This window comes from Neofelis nebulosa, chromosome 18 (assembly GCF_028018385.1).
Source record: "Neofelis nebulosa isolate mNeoNeb1 chromosome 18, mNeoNeb1.pri, whole genome shotgun sequence".
NCBI lineage: Eukaryota > Metazoa > Chordata > Mammalia > Carnivora > Felidae > Neofelis > Neofelis nebulosa.
The window spans coordinates 36163925-36184704 of record NC_080799.1 but is presented as its reverse complement, the minus strand read 5'-3'; the positions used below and the strand labels follow the sequence as shown (position 1 = coordinate 36184704).

General features: G+C 53.7%; 1 protein-coding gene across 15 annotated transcripts in view; it reads left to right on the top strand.

Moving 5' to 3' along the window:
• The window catches only part of CLEC16A (C-type lectin domain containing 16A), a 200298-nt gene that overhangs the window by 92078 nt on the left and 87440 nt on the right, over positions 1–20780 (top strand). For all 15 annotated transcript variants that reach the window (XR_009256567.1, XR_009256568.1, XR_009256569.1 and 12 more), the window contains exon 18: positions 7877–7997. Coding sequence is in view for 12 of the 15 variants with exons in the window: in XM_058710676.1 (XP_058566659.1) it covers positions 7877–7997 (121 nt within the window). In the remaining 3 variants the exon portion in view is untranslated. The remainder of the gene's footprint in view (positions 1–7876; positions 7998–20780) is intronic.

Below are 20780 nucleotides of genomic sequence, written 5' to 3'. Positions count from 1 at the left end.
CAGGGCGCAACCCCCAGCCCCAGGCTCTGAGAGAAAGCCTCCGGGCCGCTGCGGGCACTGGGGGCAGGGGGGTGAGCAGAGGGCAGGCAGCGCAGGTGAGGCCCGTGTGAAACTCTGGCCCAGAGAGGCTCAGCACCCCCGCCCGAGATGGTGTGGTGTTAAGGTATCTGAGGGATCTCCAGGCAGGCACCCGCTAAGGAGACTGCGATTCTTGCCCTGCCTGCTTGCCTCCGTGTGTGGCGGGCACATTAGTTCTCAGAACCACCCCTTATCAGCGCTTTTTTTCTGAAGCAGTCTCGCAGGGCTCTTCACGGTATGCTATCTCTCTCGTAAGATCAGCTTCTTTCTTAGAAAGCAGCGTCACCTTGGGGCGCCTGGGCGGCTCAGTCCGTTGAGCGTCTAACTTCAGCTCAGGTCGTGATCTCGCAGCCTGTGAGTTTGAGCCCCCCATCGGGCTCTGTGCTGACAGCTCAGAGCCTGGAGCCCCTTGGGATTCTGTGTCTCCCTCTCTCTCTGCCCCTCCCCTGCTTGCGCTCTGTCTCTCTCTGTCTCAAAAATAAATAAAAACATTAAAAAAAAAAAAACCAAACTACTTTAGAAAGCACTGTCACCTCTTCCTAGAAAAGCATTCCCTGGAGACATGAACGGATAAATGAGATGAATCCCTTGGCCTCTTCTTCTGAGTTAATCCCAGGCTAACCAGAGCCACAGAGGTGTTCGTTCTTGGATTTTGACAACCAGGAGTCACCTGCTGGATCGGCCTCAAACAGGAAGATTCCGTGGGCTTCCTCTGCCCAGGCGGTGATTTCGCCTTGGAGGCATGGGGTGGCGGGGGACGCAGAGGAAGTCGGACCTGTGTGTTTTAAGTCCATCCGCGTCCCCTGCCGTCTGACCAGACCCGCAGACCTCACCACAAGACCCACCCTGTCTGAGCCAGAGCGAGGTCCAGAAGGCTGTGAATGTTGAGAGCTCCTGCTCTGTGTTGGTACTGCCTTCTTTCTGGTTCGTGGTCCCCCAGTTTTCTTGATGCTTGTAGGAGCTCATGTCTGACAGAAAGTGAGTCTTCGTATCAGTTCTTAGTATGAACCGCCTCATGTAATTTTACAGTTGTCCTAGGAGACTGTGCTAAATTTAACCCATCTCACAGAGGAAGAAACTGAGGCATGAAGAGGTCCAGTGATTTGCTCAAGGTCCCCCAGCTGATAAGTAGCAGGAGCCAGGACTCGGCTGGAGCAGCGTGGCCTCCAGAGCTACCCTCTTAGCCACTCTGACCTGCCACTCCCTACTGCCACCTTCGTCATATTTATCAGTCCTACGTGGTTCTGGGCACCAGGGATGTGGAATACACCGCCTCAGTCATCTAAGAGTCAGAGTCTAGAGGCCAGGGTAGGAAAGGCAGCATCATCAGTTTAAGGAATATGGGGTCAGGCTCTTAATCCCGCCTGGGAACGAGGTGGCACGGGCACCAGAGGGATAGGCCGGGCAGCCAGGGGGTGCAGAGCACCAGGGAGATGTGGCTCATTCCAGCACCTCTAGGGAAGGGACATGGCTGGAGCGCAGAGCCAGGGAGGCCCAATGGGAAGTGATGAGGCTGGAGGGAGCTGATCTCAGGGGCCTTAGAGCCCAGCCAGGACCTTGGCCTTGGTAGCTGATTGCTGACATCAGGCCCTGCCAGCCCAGGGCAGACGGTCGTGGTCCACAGGAGAGAATGGGAGAAATTCAGGGGTGGGGCAGATGGCAGAGGGAGGGTTGCTTGGGCTTTGGGGTTCCTTTACCCACCTGAGAGGAGCACGTCCCTGCCCTTGCCAGAGGTATTGTGGGGAGTCAGTGAAAGGCAGAACACGAAAGGCCGGTAGTAGTTCTTTTTTTTTTTTTTTAATAGATATTTTTCTTTTCTTTGTTTTTTTTAAGTTTATTTATTTTGAGAGAGTGCATGAGCAGGGAAGGGACAGAGAGAGGGAGAAAGAGAGAATCCCAAGCAGGCTCTGCACTGTCAGTGCAGAGACCAAGGCGGGGCTCAAAATCATGAACCGTGAGATCGTGACCTGAGTCGAAATCCAGAGTCGGATGCTTAACCGACTGAGCCACCCAGGTGCCCCAGGCCAGTAGTAGTTGCTGGTGGTCTGGGCCTCCTTCTTCTCTTTGCCCCTCACACCTCACTTGGTTGTAAGCGGCCTGCCTCCCTTGCCGCAGACGGGATGCATAGCCCAACTAACCGAGCGCAGACAGCGCTGGGAATGCCTGCGCTTCCCCGGGGTCTCTTGTTTAGTCTTTGTCTGTGTGACGAGTTTATAAAAGCAACTCTGAAGCCTCAGGGCCCCTGGGTTTAGAGCCCGCGAGAAGGTGGCCGAATGGTAGAAAAGCGGGCCGGCCATCTCAAAGCAAAGCCGTCTACCTTAGAGAAGCTTTCCTTTGTGACTTCAGGTTTCTGAAGGGGAGTTTTGGCCACTCACCTCAGTCCGGTTCCTATTTCAAGGAGCTGTCTAGAATCCTCCAGAAGCTCCAGAATCCTTAGCCCATTTCAGACATCAGAACGCAGCAGTGTGCTTTGAATCTGAGCTAAAGGAAGTGTATGGTTTAGCAAGCAATTGAGGGCTTATGTGGTTTCTTTCAAGTTCTTTGCTTGTATCCAAAGAACATTCCATTTCATCCTTTTGGATTCAAAGGTTTTCTTCTTCTTCTTTTTTTTCCACCAAGGAAACTTTTTTAACTTTTAGGAGGCTGACCCTTTTCAGAAATCCCTTCTGTTTCCTTAAGGACTTGTTGAAGGAAGTTCAAACAACCCTTAATAATACATCATTCCTAACTCGTAAAACAGTCCTCCCTACATTCATCAGAGAGCCCCTGGACACTCAGCGTATGCCAGATGCTGTGCCCGAGGGCACAGAAGTGAACCGGGCTGAGGGGACATTTGAGTACAGAGTTCAAGACGTGAATGAGCACGGCATGTTCAAGAAGCAGGGTGACCGGCAGGCTGAGTGAAGGGAACGGGATAAGACAGGAGGGTGACCGGGCCTCGCAGGCCGTGGGGAGGCACCCAGCACTGAAAGTCACGTTGTGCCTCTTGCGCATTCTTCCATTCGACAGATGTGTTGAGCATTTTCTAGGTACTGCGCAAAATGCCAGAATAGACAGTGAATGGAGATTATAAAACGAGACCAAAATAGCAAGAGAGCCACCGAGCCGTGCCAGCTGGGAAGGGAAGTTCACGTAGAAACGAAGGTCCTGGGAACTACTGGGGTCTGATGAGAACGTGTAAGCAGAAATGGGGACTTGGGCTGGGCCCCTCCCAGAGGCAGTGAGAGAAGCAGTTTGGAAAGAACACAGGCTGGTGAGACCAACCGAGTTCAGTGCCAGCTCCAGCTGTGTGACATTGGGCAGGTTGTTCAACCTCATCGAGCCTCAGGTTGCTCGTGTGTTCTGTGTCTCAGCTCCTGCCCAAGGTAGTTGGAAAGACGGGCTGCAAGGTGCCTGGCAGACAGGAGGTGCTCAGGAAGTAGTTACTGTGCGGGGAAGCAGTCTAGCATCTCAGGAGGGAAGGAAAGAGAGTTTTTCGTGGTCTCCTGAAGCTTAAGGCTAGAGAAGAGTTAGAGGAATTTTGGTGAACATCAAAATCTGGATTTAGTCCAGTAGCTGCCTTTCCGTGGTAATCTGGGAAGCCATTAGGAAACAAATGTATTTGTGTGAAATTTTATTTGTCCCTGAATTCTGTTCCCTATCCCCACGTAAAACCACACACAGGTTTTGTGTTTATCGCCGTTGACCGTGAGGAAATAGGATATTTTGCTTTCCTCTCTGGACGTGTATTACGCATGAAAGAACATCTTGTGAGGTTCTAAAAGTGGAGGGGAAAGAATTTCCCGTGATTTCATCACCCAAGACACTTTTCGCGTCTCCTCCCTGCCTTTGTTTGCAAGCGTGTCTTCTCACGGAGGCAGGAAGGGTGCCTTGTGGCCTCGCTTCCAGGCCCCTCCCTGCCCTTTCTCCGTCCTGCAGCAGATTCAGGAAGCTCTCCTTGTTGTGACGTGGTCGTCACAAGTCGAATCTCTTACCGGGGCCTGAAAGTTTATCTGGTGACTTCTGCCATGACTTAGGCATCTTTCTGCTGGTTCGATATCCTGGTTGCTTCCGGGATCACGTTATTTTCAGCTAAACTGTCATGAGCAGCTTCACGAATACAGTGTTTTCTTTCTCCTGGCTTATTTCTTTAGGATAAGTTCCCAGAAGTGGAGTTTCCGCTTCAAAGGGTATGAACGTTTTTTGCGTGACGCTGTACGTCCCGGCAAGGCGCTTTCCCAACGGGCTGTGCCCGCTTCACACTGCTTCGGCGTCCCATTAAGAAGGACCGACTCTTGGCGGCCACTTCCACAGCCTGGTGGGCTTCTAACCTGGGCGACTGCCCCCTAAACTCCGCGGCTTGCAGGTGTGGCAGGGGCAGTGGCGAGAGGGCTGGACCTGAGCGCCGCATACGGGGTGGCCCCAGGGCTCAGGGGCTGCGCCTCTGCGGTGGCCCCTGAGATCGGGGCCGGTGGGTACCCCCCATTCCCAGAACTCGCACCTGGGCTCAGGGGATTCGTGTGACTCACCTAGGTCCGTCTGAGCCCGAAGCCATCCTGCCCCACTTGGCGAACTCGTTCCCCACGACCCCCTCGTAGAACTCGGCTCTTGGGGGCACTGGAGCACGCAGGACGCGTCTCTTCTTGGTACTTGAGCGTGCTCAGCTGTCACTCCTGTCCAAAACGAATGTGTTCTTCCAGAGTCCGTCCGCCTTCCTGGCATCCTGTGGAAGCTTCAGAAAGAGTAATGAGTCCTTTTTCCTTTTTAGTAAAACTTGACAAATTGCATGTTTATTTGGCAAAGTCCAGAGAAGCGCTCAATAAAAGCCTGGGTCCCAAGCCTTAAATCTTTTGAAGGCAAAGGCATATGGTTGGAAGAATACAGAGTTTGGAGTCTGGTTATTAGCTGAGTCACTGTGGGCAGGCTGCCTCACATCCCCGGGCTTTGCTTTCCCGTCTGTAAAATGGGAACCACGCAGAGTCGTTAAAAGGCTTCAGTGAGATGTCGCGGTCTTGCCTCGCTAGTACCTGGCAGGACTCTGGTGAATAGAGGGGGTGTTATTGTTTAGGGGGCTGTGGGATGAATTTGAGGGCCTTGATCCTGGTGTTTTACCTCTCTTTTGTGGATTCTTGGACTTGTGTGGCTAGTCAACGTGCCTGGTGGACCCTGTAGGACCCCCACGGGACCCCCATCTTTAGTCCGAATGGAGCACCTGGCCCTGTGGGGTCCGTCCTCCCTCGTGGGCATGGGCTTTTCACACCCTCTTCCTTCTCTTAACTGGGGCAAGAACCAGGAAAAGTATTTTCGGGGCGTTTATTTTATGTTCTGTATTCTTCACATTTTTATTCTATTATTATTGTTATTATTATTATTATCATTTGGTATTTCTGGAAATACCTGCCATTTGTTGCTTGCAGAGCAAAAGCAGATGTGTTACCAGAAAGGTCTCTCCTAGGAGCCAAGTTCTGAACTTTTATATTGGAAGGTTTTGGTTCTCAGAGTGATGGTCTGTAGAAAGCCACACACATTTCTGTTCTCAACCCCCAGCGAGGAGGGTCCTGCTTGATTTCTTTGCCCTCAGAACCCCGGGAGGAATGGGTTTTTGACACAGAAATGAACCATTCACTCAGCTTGGACCTGACCGATGGGCCTTTTTTGGTCCCATCCGAGGCCCGTGACTCATTATTTGAGAGTTCAGATGGCCATGTAGTTCACATGACCACCCACATCTTGGGCTTTCTGCGCTCAGGCCAGCACAGGCGTGTGAATTTCTTCGTGTGCTTGGTTAAGTGCCACAAGCATCAGACATTCCCGGTTCCAACCCCAGCTCAGGCATCATCAGCCCTGTGAACTTGGTTCAGTCTGCCTCTCCCCGTTCCGTCTCTTCCCGTGTCACGGCTTTGACACTGCAGTGAGGTGCCCACGGTGACTGGCACGCGGTGGCTGCTTCATAATTGCCGTTTCGATTTTAAGAAAACAAAGCCACACTTCTTTCTCTTCAGATTGTTGCAGACGTCTTACGAAGACTGTACTTTTTAAAAAGCTGATAAGAACAATCAGACCGATACTGATGCAGCTGCCACTCTCACTGCGATATAAAAGCTTATCTTCCTCTAGTACTTTGGCGTGACCTCAGAATGCATCCAGGACGTAGGATTGTTCTTCCGGTTTTCTACGTTAGGAGATCAAGAAAGTGGCTCAGGTCTCTTGCCAGTTGCAGGCCACGGCCAGATGAGGCTTTCCACGTGCGGGTGGGTATCCTTGTGGCCTGGGTCATCGGGAGCCAGGGCAAGCCCTGCTCTTTGGAGGCAGAGGCAGGAATTTGCCTCCCCGCCCCCGCCCCGCCCCCCGCCTTGTTTTGGGAGGCACCTTGTCTTACGAAGGGCCGCCTCCCCAGTCAGTGGGCCAAGCCTGTAGCCTCAGAACTGTAAACAAGAAGACCAAAAGTGGGCTGGCGCTCATCGCCGTGTGGCTCGCCAGTGGCGACAGTGGTGACAGTGGTTTGTCCCCGTGCCCTCCCCCGTGCCCAGCTATCGAGTGGCCGCAGTGATGGATGGCTGCCCCTTTACTAGCACATGCTAGCCACGCCCCCGCCCCCTGCCTTATCTCAGAGCCTCCTAGCAGCCCTGTGAGGTGGGGGCCACCACCCCCATTTCACGGATGTGGACATTGGAGCTCACGGGGGTCGGGGGCCTTGCCCAGCAAGTCCAGCGCAGACCTCGTGTGTCTGACTGCAGAGCGGTTTCCCTCAGGCCTCAGGTAGGCCCATCAGCTACGCTTCAGGGGAAGAGGTGGGAGACGGCCTGTGCGAGGGGCTGCCCCTCCGCTTCCTGGTCTCACCGATGGGCCACTCAGCTCCAGTCGGGGACCTGAGGGTAGCTTGTGTGCTACCAGCACAAGCCGGGCCCGCGGTGAAGGCTGCTTTCTGCACAAACATCTCCGGTTCCGGGGCCTGGGATTCTGCTTTCTTCCCGGTCTCTGGGAAGCGTCGATGGCCATGCTGGATCCCTCCCGGACGCCTCTTCCGCGGGCCAGGGATCCCCATGCTCGCGGAGCTGCCTCTGTTCCCAGAGAGCTGGCTGGGTCAGTGTGAGGGGCCCTTGGGGCACCGATGTCCCCGCACACCTGCCAGGCCCCAGGTCTGCCGTCCCGTCCACAGGCGTAGCCCCTTTGCAAGGCCAAGGGGCTGAAGCTTTGCTGTGCACGGGCTCGCCCAAGAGGGGCAGGGGTGGGCTTTTAATCGAGTTGGGCCGCCCTGAACCCCGCAGGATTCACCCTCTGTCCTCTCTGCCCCCACATTCAGTAGGTGGGACGCGGGAACACTGTCACTTGGGATTTGCGTTTCCAGATTCTGTGCTGGTTTAGTGGGAAGAGGCCAGGTTCCAGCCCTCCCTAGATGCATGCCCTGGGGCAGGGAACTTCACCTCCTTGGGTCTCAGTGCCTTGTCCGCAAAGCGGGCCACCTGCTGAGGATGCGCGGGCGGGGGGGGGGGGGGGGGGGGGGGGGGTTGGTCAGAAGGTCACGTGACACTAGGGGAGAGGTGCTGGCAAATGACAAGTGCTCGGTTGAGGTGAGGTGCCCTCACTTGTGGACAAGTGGGAACAGGCTGCACCTGTTGATTTTCTTTCTTTTTCTTGTTCTTTCTCTTCTTTTTTTTTTTTTGTCTTGCTTTGCAAACACCAGAGCCCTGGGACTGGGAGAGGTGGACTTCGTTTTTTTTTGTTGAAATCAAGAGCCACTGTGTGGTTTCTCCACATGGAGCACGTCACCTAACTAACTACAGGTTCATTCTTTGCTGCTCCCCAACTGTTTGTGCAGGCCATCCGGGTGTTCTTCATGCTCCGTTCCCTGTCACTGCAGCTGCGAGGGGAGCCCGAGACCCAGTTGCCACTGACACGGGAGGAGGACCTGATCAAAACCGATGACGTCCTAGATCTGAGTGAGTCACGGCAGGGGTGAGGGGGCGGGGCAGGGGGCAGTGTCCGCTCTGCCCTGCCGGCTCAGGCGTAGCTGGGAGGGTCAGTGTGCCACCAGCATTTGGGACAGCAGTTGATCCGTCACCAAGCACCAACAGAGCGTGCGTGTCCCACAAAACTCCAAGAAAGGGCCCTGCCTTCTGGGTGCTCGGAAGCTCGTCCGCGGGTTCTGCTGTCCTCAGCCCAGGTGGGGCTGTGCAGGTCGTCCGCCGAGGGGTCTGGGCGGGGTGATCGGGGTCTCCGGCTCCAGGATCCCTGCCCTCCATATGACCGTGGCACTGCCAGTTTGATTGGTCTTCTGTATGATGCCAATGATTAAAGATTCTGCTGCTAAAAAGGGGGAGGGGGGACTTTCAAAAGTGACCGTGGGTGACTTGATTAAAAGCGACAACGGGCATTAGCCTGGTTGCGTTCCGATAACCCTTCTCGTACGTGTAGGGCTCTCTCTTTCCTCCCATTTGCTCTAGGGCACGTGCACAGGGATGGGCAAGGTGGCATTGTGATATAGTAGGATTCTTCGGTTAGAAGAGACGGGACACACAACTTAGGCTGGCTTCAGGAACAGAAAGGGCAGTTGGCTGACGTCACTGGGAAGTCCAGGAGTACACTGCCTTCAGGCATAGCTGCATCTAGGGACTTAAGCAGCGTCATCAGGAAGCCGCTGCCCTTTGTCTCCGCTGGGCTTCCCTTTGTTCTGCCTTCATCCTCAGGAGGGCTCCCATCAGATGGTGACAAGGTGGCCGTCTGCCGTTCCAAAATCTACTGAACCGGCTAAGCAGCCCTTCCAGAAACAGGAAGGGCTGCTCTTTCCTGTGACTTGATGGAGGTCCACAGCAGGGCTCTCATTGGTCTGGCTTGGGTCCATTGACCATCCCTGAACCAATCTGTGGTCAGAGGAATGTGGTTCACTAATGGGCGAGGCCGGGGTCTCGTGGCTGGTCCTGGAGCTGGGAGGTGGGGCCCATTTCTTTTGAAAGAAAAGACTCAGACTCCACCTGAGAGTGAGGAGGGAGGTTGCCCTCAAAGAAAACTCAAAGACAGGGAAGTTGAGCAGGCAGGACCCGCAGAGGGCCACCCTTTGTAGCATATGGTAAAGACAGGGTCCTGTTGTTTTAAGTCCGCTTTTTTGAGATCAGTTTACGTCTGATAAAATTCACCAAGGTTTAGCGTACAGCTGAGTGAGTTTTGACAGAAGCGTTCCGTTGCGTGACCCACGATCCTGATGTAGACCCCTGAGGGTTGGCACTTGAGCCGGATACCCCTGCCCTGCCGTGTGTTCCCTTGAACCAACGATGGAAAACACCCCCCGCCCCGCTTCTGTTTCCTCACCTGTAAAATGGCGATGAATTTCCTTATAGTATGGGCCTGTGTTGAGAACTGAGCAAAATACCGTATGAAATATTATACGACTGAGCATTGTGTCCAGGGTATAACTGCGCTCAGGAAGCTGCAGTCCTCTGTATTACCTGCTAATTAAATAAGGTGATGCATAGAAAGTCCAGAGCTTCTTGGGGTGCCTGGGTGGCACAGTTGGTTAAGCGTCCGACTTCAGCCAGGTCACGATCTCGCGGTCCGTGAGTTCGAGCCCCGCGTCAGGCTCTGGGCTGATGGCTCGGAGCCTGGAGCCTGTTTCCGATTCTGTGTCTCCCTCTCTCTCTGCCCCTCCCCCGTTCATGCTCTGTCTCTCTCTGTCCCAAAAATAAATAAAACACGTTGAAAAAAAAAAAATTAAAAAAAAAAAAAAAAAAAAGGTACAGAGCTTCCTGCGTGAATAGAGGATTCTCCGTAAGTGATTATGATGGGTTTTACCTGCTTGTCTTAACTTCTTCTTCTTGCCTTCTTCTTGTTCTCTTTTTGTCTTCTCTCTCTTGGAAGAACAAGGGAGCTGTGTCCTGTATGGGCCGCTCTCTGCTCATCTCCTTTGGCCCCTTCCTCCTTGAGAGATGGCCACAGGAATTTCTTTAAGGGTTTAAATTGATTAAGCTGACTGGAGAGAAGATAAACCAGTCTTTCTCTGATTGGATTCAGGGAAGGAGGGAGACAGCTTGCTTTCATGGGCAGCAAGAACGTTCGCATCCATGCAATGGAATTAAATTTTATGCTGGGAATTCACGTTGCTTCCTTCCCCCTCCACCTAGGAATGGCCCGCTGAAAGAAAGGTTAAAAGTCTTTCAGTTATCAATTTTAATTGACTAGATTGCTAGTTGAGATCACTTAACTGAACCTTTTTGGGTAGCTGGCCATTAAGAAAGTAATGGCTGTCTGTCTTTACCCAGCCCCATCACAAATTATGTCTTCGCTAAAGGGCGCCATCCAGAAAGTACTAGGAATTGTGGGTTTTATGAGCACATGATACTAGAATAAGATATGCACGTGTTATTGTTTGACTTTTCTTTCTTCTTTTTATTCTTCCTGGCGATTGTTCCTAAATGCTGGATCTCCCCTTCCATTGGGGAAAAGTCAACACGCTCTGCAGGTCACAAAATGCCTTCTATGTACATAAAATGTAGGCAACATCATAACCTAGACGGAGGCATTCATATTTGCCAAGCGATTGGAAACTGGGCATCCTCCTTGTGAGCGTAGTAATTTGAGGAGGCTGACTTCGGGGAGAAATGCTGGGGGCTGGTCAACTTTTCCGGAAGGTGATGTGATACGGCGGACAGGCACAAAGGAATGCTAGCTCCGGCCGACCAACAGATCGCAGGAGGAGGTGACTTAACCTGTATTTACTGACCTTGTCACACCGTTGATAAGAAACCACAGCCCCATCACATATCTCCAGACCAGCTGTGAGCCTCTGGGTCGGGTGTGGCAGGTGAGCTCTGACAGGCTGGCTCCTGAATAGGAGCCTCGTGGAGGCCTTCACCCCTGCCCCTCCGGAAAGAAGCCAGCTGCCTGTGCTCGAGCCTGTTTTGTTTTTGTTTTTGCCGGAGAGGAGAGTGGCTTGGGGCAGAGGTCACAGACTGGCAGCGTGAAGGAAGGGAGGGCAGGCGGGCAGGAGGCAGGGAAGGGGGATGGGAAGGGAAGGCTGGCTTGACTAGATAAAACAGATCAGACTTTTAGAGAGAATGGCCCCGTGAATCACCACCTACCCCGCCTCCAGCTTCAAAGGTTATTACTCTCACTGCCCCTACCGTTCCTCTTTTTATATACCCGCACCCCGCGTATTAAAGCAAATGGAAGACGTCGCATCGTCGCATCTATACATACTTGTCTCTAGCAGACAAGGACTGGGGGCTGCTCTTGTTAACTGAATTGGTTGCCACCCTTGCAGATGGTGAGTTTGCCCGGCCCCGCTGCAGCTCCAGATGGAGCCCGGGCAGGAGGGAGGGCTGGCGGCACCGTGCCCACTCCGACAAGCCATCGGGCTGGTGGCATCGCTCAGGGCCTTAGGGTTCCTGAGGCTCAGCGGCCTTGCCTCTAAAATGGTTCTAAAGACTTGCCGGGGAGCTGTTGAAAATCAGATGAGATCACGTTGGTGAAACTGCCGGTGCCGTGCTGGGCCCATCGTAGGTGCTCGGTGAGGGGAGAGCTGGCTGTCGTCCCTGGTGCAGCTGCTGGAGAAGTGATACAGGGCTCACACTGCGGGGGTCCGCGGGGCGGGCATCTTCGGCTTTGGCAGCGATTTGGAGGAGCGTATCCTGACATGTTTGAACCAGTTCATCACTTGTATGATGTCCCCATTTTGGGGGTAAGAAAGGCCGCGCTGGCTGCCTGCGTCCAAGTGAAGGGAGCCGCACCGGGCAGGGCACTCCTGCGTGCTCCCTGATGGGCCTCCTGACCGACAGGCCCCTGGAGTGCCCTGAGGACAGCAGGCTGTGACCAGAAGCCAGCTTCCTGCCAGAATTGGCACCAGGGCCTTCTAAAAGGAGTCTTGCCTGTTTCTAGAAAATATGGCCTATCACGGTAGGGAGAAATTCCCCCCTTGTCCATATATCCTAAGTAGATACCAGCCATCCTTGTGAAACTCCTGGATTCCTTCCCAGCCTTTTCCACGTGGCCACTTGACGTTTACATAGTGTGGCCGTAGCATGTGCGTCCCACACCTAATCTTGTCCCCTGATTTTCTAGACCCAGTCCGCAGATCCATCCATTCATTCCACGATGTGTTTGGGTGCCTGCTGTATGCCAGGCACAGCGACGGGAGCTGGGATGTGATGGTGAGTTGAGGCCAGCTTGCTCTCTGCTCTGGTGGTGCTTCCAGTTTGGAGTGGGGGTGGGGGTGGGGGCCGCCAAAGGTAAGGAAGTAAGTACACAATCACAGGTTGTCGGAGATGGTCTGTGGAGGCGGTTGGACGGGCTCTGTGCTTGAGAATAAGTAGGAGAAGAGACCTCCTAGGCTGGTTAGAGAGGCCTGTCTGGTCAGGCACCGTGCAAGGAGGGACCAGAAGATTGTGGGAAAAGGCAAAACCGAGGCCCGCCAGTTAGAGGGGATGGCAGAGGTGAAGCCGGAAGGGGAGAGAGCGTGGTGTGTCCGGCAGCTGGTGTGGCCAGCAGGGGACTGAGGGGCTGAGATGAACCAGAACTCAGGCCCAAGGCAGCGGGAACCCATCTGAGCGTTTCCACAGGGACATCGGTCCTTAAAGTGTACTTCCAGGTCACTTGGCCCCAACAGAGCCCCAAGGGGCTGGAGAGGCCACGTGGGAGGTGGTTCTGAACATGGGCTTGGGGACCAGGCTGTGTCTGGCGTGAAATCCCAGCTTTGCCCTTGTAACGAGCTAGCGTATGGCCTTCTACAAGCAAATTTCGTGTCTTAGTGCCTCAGTCTCCTCATCTGTGAAATGGGAGTCGGTGGGAGGAGTAAAGGAGTTAATAGGTGTGAAGTGCTTGGAGCAGTGCCTGGTGCGCTCGCCGGCCAGCCATTTGGAAGGCCCGGCGGGGTTCGGGGATCAACCAGCAGTGCAAAAAGGGGGATGGGAGCACGGATGGCATTTCGTGGCGATGCTGGAGATCCAGCTGGACTCTGGGCTCTGAGCTTGGCGACAGTGTGGGCAGCAAGGGGTGGGGCTGGGGGGACAGCAACTCCATAAGCAGGGGACCAGCCCTGGAGGAGGAGACGAAGCCTAGTTGGGTGGTCACAGAAGATGTGCTGAGCGGCGGCCCGGCCGTGATGCCCAGGGCGAGGGTCGGGCGTTGGCAGACACTGTCCTCGGGAGAGGTTCTCCACAACTGTCACGAACTTCGCAGTTACCGTGTCGAGCAGTAGAACATTGGCCGAGGCGTCTCCTGGGACCGTTGCATACCTGGTGGCATTTCTCCTTGTGCCGTGTCACCACACAGATGGCTGTTGCTCACAGGTGCCCACAGCAGTTAGAAACCTAGGTCGCACAGTCTGTGCGAGGGGGTCCCAACCCTCCAAACGCGGGTCTGCACACCAGCAGCTCTCTGTACTCTGGGCCTGCCTCCTCGCCCAGACTTGGACACACCTGTGTGGGGGCCTGGAAACAGGCCCGTGGAGGGTAGAGCAGTGGTTTCCTGTGGTTCCTAGACCTGGGGACTGCACTGCCCAGTACTGTGCCAAAACGATAAAACCCCAACAAACCCCTGGGGTTGGGATTGCCAACTTTTTATTTTACGAAGTCTTTTTTTTTTTTTTTTTAAAGCATTTATGAACTACCATTTCATAAAAGAAAGGAATCCCAGATAAGTAGGAAGGGCATCATTTCAGAACAAGGGAGAGAGTTTCCAAGAACTATGCCTATGTGCTATGTTTTAATGGGGTCTATTCTTTTATTCACCTTTGAGAGAAAGACAGAAAGACAGAGTGCAAGTGGGGGAGGGGCAGAAAGAGAAGGAGACACAGAATCCGAGGCAGGCTCCAAGCTCTGAGGTGTCAGCACAGAGCCCGGCATGGGGCTTGAACCCACAAACCGTGAGATCATGACCTGAGCTGAAGTCAGACGCTTAACCTACTGAGCTGCTCAGGTGCCCCAATGGGGTCTCTTCTTTAAGTAATTCAAGTGCAGGCCAGTTTCAAGAACAAAAGTGTCTCTGTCGTTTTTGAGCTCCATCTGGTGGGGGAGGTGAGGACGGATCACCTGGGCACACAGAGGAAAGTCAGATGGCTACTGTGTTAAGGCGCCCAGGGGTTGCCTGGAAGTCACAGAGGTTTTTGAGGGAGCGACCACCCATCTGATGGCTGGGTGTGCATGCAGGTGCCTGGCAGGAGCAAAGGCCCTGGGGTTGAGGGGGGAGTTCAGGAAGATGAGAAGCAGCGGTGTGGCTGGAGGGCAGGGCAGGGTGGTGAGAGGACTGCGTTTGCCTGGGGCCCAGTGTGTGGGCCTTGCAGGTCGATCAGGGGTTCGGGCTTTCTCCTAAGAACAGTGAAAAGTGTTTTTCACCTGGTGATACGATCGCATTTGTATCTCAGAAGGCCCTCTCTGCCCTCAGTGTGAGGGTGGGTTTATGGGGTGAGGGGCAGCGTTCCAGCCAGGAGTCCTGGAGAGAGGCCAGGCCTGTGAGACGGATCCTGCAGAAGCGTTGTCCGAAAGGTGGTGCCCACAGGCTTCTTACACAGCCCGGTTTGCCCCAGCAAGTGGTTCCTGAGCGCTCTTGCTTTCTGCTCTAGGGCCCAGGTACAGGGACTCTTGATTGCTGGGAGGCCCATCCTGTTTGATCCAGCCTGTGCTCTTGAACCTGACCCAGACCCGTCGTGCCTTCAGAGCTAATTATTAACAACAGTGATGTCATTTTGGTTGATCTCGTCTCCTGCCCGGCAGGGCAGGCTGCTGTGGGCCATCCCCCAGCGCTCCCGGCTGTTTCTAGGCCAGGACCTGCCTGTTTTGACAAGGGAGCTGAGGGTGTGGAGGAGGCCCTGGGTCCCAGAGCACTGCGGACTCGGGAGAGGACGGATCTGACATCTGGATCCCAGCTCTGCCTCTTCCTTGCTGTGTGACTGGAGACACATCGATCCACCTCTCTGAGCCTCGGTTCCTCATTTGTAAAATGAGAGTAGCAGTGCCCGCCTTTGCAGGGAAACAGCTGTGCAGACAGGTTGCAAACATCTGGCCCTCAGGCCCACGGATGTAGTTGGGTGTCTGGCAGAATATGTGTAATTTTATGTTAGTTGCCAACATTTTATTTATTTACTTACTTATTTACTTATTTATTTATTTTTATTAATTTTTTTATTATTTTTTACAACATCATATGCTCTGTTTTATTGCATCTCGTGTTGGGCAGAAGACAACACCTACCTCAATACCAATAACATGTTGCCAACATTTTAAAATCGAGGTATCTTACTGCACAAACCCAGATACCTCTCACTTTGAATGTGAAACGGTCTGGTCCCTTGGGGCGGAAATGCCCGCGGGCAGCAGCGGGCCGCCTCTTTGCAGGGGCATCCTTCGCACCAGCTTGTGCTGTCTCCAGCCGCGGGCCTGCGCTGGACCCCAGCCGCCCGCTCGGCACCTCCCGCCTGCCACCACAGCGGACTCGAGCTCCCGCACCGACCTGCCTCCTGCAGCCTGCCCGTCCCCCAGTTGGGGGCGGCTCCGTCCCGGTGCTCAGACCCCGGGCTCGTCCTTGATTCTTTCTCTCCAACCCGCCTTCCGGTCGGCCAGCACCCCTGTTCGGCCCCTCTGTCCAGCTGTATCCAGATCTGACCACCTCTCTCAGCTCCACCGCCGCGAGTGCCCTGCCATCTGTCACCTGCATTGTTGTAGTGGCCTCGTAACCAGTCATTTGCTTCTGCCTTGTCCCCTGCAGTTTATTCTCAATGTAGCGTCCAGCGTCATCTTCTTAAGCCAGGGGCGCCTGGGTGGTTCGGCCAGTTGGGCGTCCGCTCTTGACTTGGGCTCAGGTGGTGATCTCACAGTGTGTGGGTTCGAGCCCCGCATCCGGTTCTGCGCTGACAGCGCGGAGCCTGCTTGGGATTCTCTCTCTTTCCCTCTCTCTCTGCCCTTCCCCTGCTCATGTGCTCTTTTTCTCTCTCTCTCTCAAAATAAATAAACTTGAAAAAAAAAAAAAAAAGCCAGGTCACATCCTACCTTTATCACAGTGGCCTCCTTCCGACCCTGACTCTACGGCGACTGAGAGGCTGAGTATTACCTAGCGCCGTCTGGCTGGCTCTGCTCTCTTGCTTCTCTTCAGACACGCCAGGCACACTCCCACCTCAGGGCCTTTCCTCTGGCCATGCCCCCCACCTGCAAACCACTCACTCCCCAGAACAAGTGCAGCTGTGGACACTTACACGACCCATGGAAACCCGTGCGTGTCAGCCGTGCTCCACATTCCACATGCGTGTTTGAGTTTGGACCAAGGCCCCCCCCCCCCCCCGCTCTCTGTTATCCTTTCGTTTGTTGATGAATAGGAGAGTGAACGTCATGAGCGACCCTGCGGCGTTTCCCATTTCCCCATTTCCTAGCATTCTGCGTGCTCACCCCAGTGCCCTGACAGGCGAGAGTTTGCAGGCCACTTGGAAGTTCTGGCTGTATTCATCACGTTGCCGAGATACTCTTTTCCAGCAAGGGGATTGTGAAGCTCCCCAAGCAAGTGATGTGGTTTGACCATAAGTCCATGAAAATGTCAGCTCATTGATTTGCTTCTCTTGCAAGGCCAGTGATAGTCTTGTGGTCCCATCTGTCAGTTCTGGAAAACTCTCCGTGTTCTCTGGCTTTGTTGATGGCCTGGTCATTGTCCTGTGCCTCATCCTGCCAGAACTGATAAAATGACATCATTAATGAAGCCTGTGAAACACAAATCCAGAGTGTGGGACATTCTAAAAGACAGCTGACTCGAACTTCTCAAAATCGTTAATGCCATGGGAGACCAAAAGAAAAAAAAAAGAGGGGAGGGCGTCCATTCTATTATTGTTCTAAATTCTCGAAACGGAGGAGACCCCACTGTCCATTTGGGTTGGGTCTGACTTAGACGGAGAGGAACGAATAGCTTGAAAGGACTTGTTTTTGAAAACTGAGATTGGGAAATTTGCACGTGGACTGTGATCGGGTATTAGGATTGAGGTCCACATTACGTTTCTTAGGTGTGATAACGGCATCGTGATTCTGGGGGAGAGTGTGTTTGTTTTTAGGAGGTGCAGGCTGAAGTGTTGAGGGCTAAGCTGAATGCTGCTTGCCACTCGGGAGTGATTCACAAAAATGTGAGTGTGTGGGTGGAGTGAGAGAGGAAGCAAACGCAGCTTATGTGAACAGTTAGTGAATCTAGGTGAAGGGCATGTGTGTGTTTATTGTACTGTTGTTTAAACCTTTCTGGACCTTTGAAATTTTTCAACACAGAAGCTTAAGAAAGTGGCAAGAGAGACATGGAGCCCTTGAAAATCATTTAATTAACGAGGAGTGGCATGCTTAGGGAAGGGGCCTTGACTTCAGGAAAAAAAGCTGAGTTGGAATCCCAGCTGTGCGACCCGGGGCCAAGTAGTTAACCTCTCTGAACTGTTCTTCCTCTTTGTAAAGTGGGGATGATAAACTGCGTCAGGGCTGCTCTGCAGACTCAAAGAGAGAATCCCTCAGGAATACGAAAACTGTCCTTCGCATTCGTCATCTGGACAGCACACGGGGTGTGGAACGACTTTTCTTTTGAGAATGTTCTCTGTGGGAGTGCTGACATACCAGAGCCTCATGACTGCTTCTGTCCATGGGATACATTGAAAAGCAGAGGTGGTCACACAGGCGCGTTGGTTAGACGATGGTTTCTTGGAAGGATGACTTTTAGGAAAGTGGGTGCTGGCTGATTTGGCAAAGAACTGAAACATGCAGGGGAGGCCTGATTCAGACTCAGATGGCTCCTTGGGGGCAAGTCAGTGCAAGCGTTGGTGCCTGGAGCTCAGGAGAACTGGAGCTGAAGCGGACTGATGTGGAATCAGAGGCACGTGTGGATGTGGCCTTCGAAGTCCCCTCCGGAGCTGAGTGTGGTCTGTGGCTCTTCAGCCTGCACCCCCACTGCTCTGTGTCTCTAAAAGGTCTATAGTGCGCACACGGTCTCTGCATGAGGACGTGTGGCAGAGCGCCCCAGCGGGCACCCCACCTGGGCGTCGCCTGACCTGCGGACTGGGACCACTCTCAACCCAGCTCCAACCCCACCCCACGGTCCCAGGGTCACCAGCCCCCTTGCCCTCTGCCCTGACTGTAGTTTCTCTGTCCCTAGTGCCTCGTGCTGGACCTGGCACACAGTAGGCGCTCTGAGAAGGCTTGTGGGTTTGAACTGATCAGAGCCTTCGCAGTGGCTTTAATTATTCATAAACGCTTAAGGCACATTCATTAACACAAACGTGGCATTTCTGAACGTTGTCTTGAGTAATTTGAGGCAGTTGGATTGCAAGTTAAGAACCCTGCATTTGAACTGTCTTGACCATGCGTTTGAATAGCCAGGGCCCCAGTGCAGACCGCCCTCCCCATCCCCCCACCCCCTACAGGAGAAATATACCAAGAATCTTAAACTGACCTTGGAGTTTTCTAAAAATGCACATTGCGTTAATGTCAATAGTTGTGCCAGCCTACGTCATCTTACCTAAGAAGTAAAACACTGGGTTTCTGCCGCCCCCCTTGCCCCTCTTTGATACTAGAACCCCGAACTCGATTGCCCAGAAAAAAGCGTGCTTGAATTAACCCACCAGTTCTCTCAGGGAACAGAAAACATGGGATTAACAGCATTTCCCCCCCTCTATGAATCAGGCTGCTTCTCCGTGTGCTTGATGAATAATGTTGCTGGCCCCTTTTCAGAAATGAAGTAGAAATATGGAGCAGTGAAATTTGTATCTTATAAAGTGGCTGGAAATGTGGTTATAATACAGCTGTCGGTTTTGTTCAAGTGGAAAATTTTAAAGTGAACCCAATTGCAGCATTATTTGGTTCTCTTAAAGCAGGGTGATGTAGCCGTTTCCTGTGTATTGATTATTTGATTGGTACCTGTCTGCTGGACTAATTTTTTTTTCTTCTCAGTAGCGCTCATTGATGTGGTTTAATGTATATTCCTGTAATCTTTCCCTGTTTTATAAACTTACAATGATAATTGAGCTACATTAGAGAGCCGTGTCCTGCTGAAATCACAAGGTCACCTAATGACGGTGCCCTCTGTTGTCGGTTGTGTAGTCAGTAGTCCCCAGGATTGTTCTTCGGAAAAAGACAGAACTTGCAATTTTTTTTCCCCCTCTAGGAAGCAGAATTTCTAAATTCCATTCTCTGCATTGGGGAAATGAGGCGTTCTGAGTAAAAGAGACTGGTTTTGAGCTTTTTCCTTCCTTGCCTTTGAAAATCGTCATTTCTGCTGAAGACACTCCACGATGCAAGTGTTTTTTCCCCACATCCCAGTCCTTCCTGTGTGTTTGCAAATGGGGCCACGGTTTTGTTCCTCGGATCAGAGGGGACCTGCTGGCCTAGATTTGCTCAAGGAGCGCTGTCTTCTGAGGCACGGCTCGGCCATTGGGAAGTGGACAGATTTCAGACACGGCTCTGTTCCAGGGCGGCCCCGGCATTCTCAGGCTCTGTGACCCAGGCATGTCCCCCTAACCTTGGATCTCTCTGTCTGTACATCATGGGGCCGTCGGGAGGGAGGGATGCTGCCTGCTGAGCAAGTGTCTGGTGCGACCTGATAGGGCCCGGCCAGCAAAGGCCAGCAGAGAAGCTACTCCGACTTGACAGTCTTCCCCAGTCAATAAATGGGAATTCCATCTGCGTAGTCACTCAGGCCAGAAGCCTTGGAGTATCCTGTCTTCTCTCTTTTTCTCACCCCTGCGACCACGCCCTCTGCCAGTCCTGCCGGTTCAGGCATCAGGTAGACCCACGATCTGGCCCCTGCTCACCACGTTCCAGGCCTGCACCCTGGTCCAGGCCCTGGACACTGTCCTCTGTCTGGTTTGCCTGCTTCCTCCCCTGCCCTTCTCCACCAACAAGAGCCCAGGGCATCCTTTCAAAGTGGCCGTCGGAACCCTCCAGAGCCCCCCTCCAGAGCCCTGCCCGTGGCCTACAGGTGCACCTCCGCCCCATGCCCCCGTCTCTCGCCCCTCCACTCCTCCTGTCACGGGGACGCGGGAGAGCCCCCCCACCCAGACCGCGGGCATGAGGGTGGCTGATGAGCCCCGACACCGCCTCACTCGAGCCAGCCTCCTTGACGACATCTGGCTGACTGGCGGGGGCAGCGAGCTGCCACGGGAAACAGGAATTCGTGGGGTGCGTGGGGTTGAGGGTTAACGTTGAGTTTCAAGACATCCCTCACTCCAGCCCACTCGATGTGACTGTCTGGGGCTCTGCCCACACAGGGCTCCTCACCCCGAAGCTGTTGGTTTCCCTGCCACCACACGTCCCCTCCCCCCACCCACGGCCCCACCCGGCCACCAGGGACAACACAGGACTCCCCAGGCCTCGGGTGGGGAGGATTGGCTTCTGGCTGTGCTAGCTGATCAACCACAGAACACCCAAAACAAATCTCTAGGGAGGCTGAAGCAGTGACATACAGCGTGACCTTTATTGAAGGTCCCCCGCAGGAACGGGCCATCAGCCTTGGGCCTGTCCTCTCCCCTAGCCCAGGATCCTGGTGCCACTTTCCCAGCACCGGTCCTGCTATCTAGCCCTGTCTGCTTTCAGCCAGTCCTCACCCTCCAGTTCCCCCCAGTCCCCACTGGGAAGTGCAGGAAGCAGGGAAAGGGGACCAGCACCTTCTTTCTGCTCCCTCGTAGGAGGGAGATGTGTTCCATTCAGATTGGTGTTACCACCTAAGTTCCTAAGGAGAGGCCAAAGTCAAGGCATAGGAAGCACCTGCATAACGTGGGGTGGCCACCAGCCCTG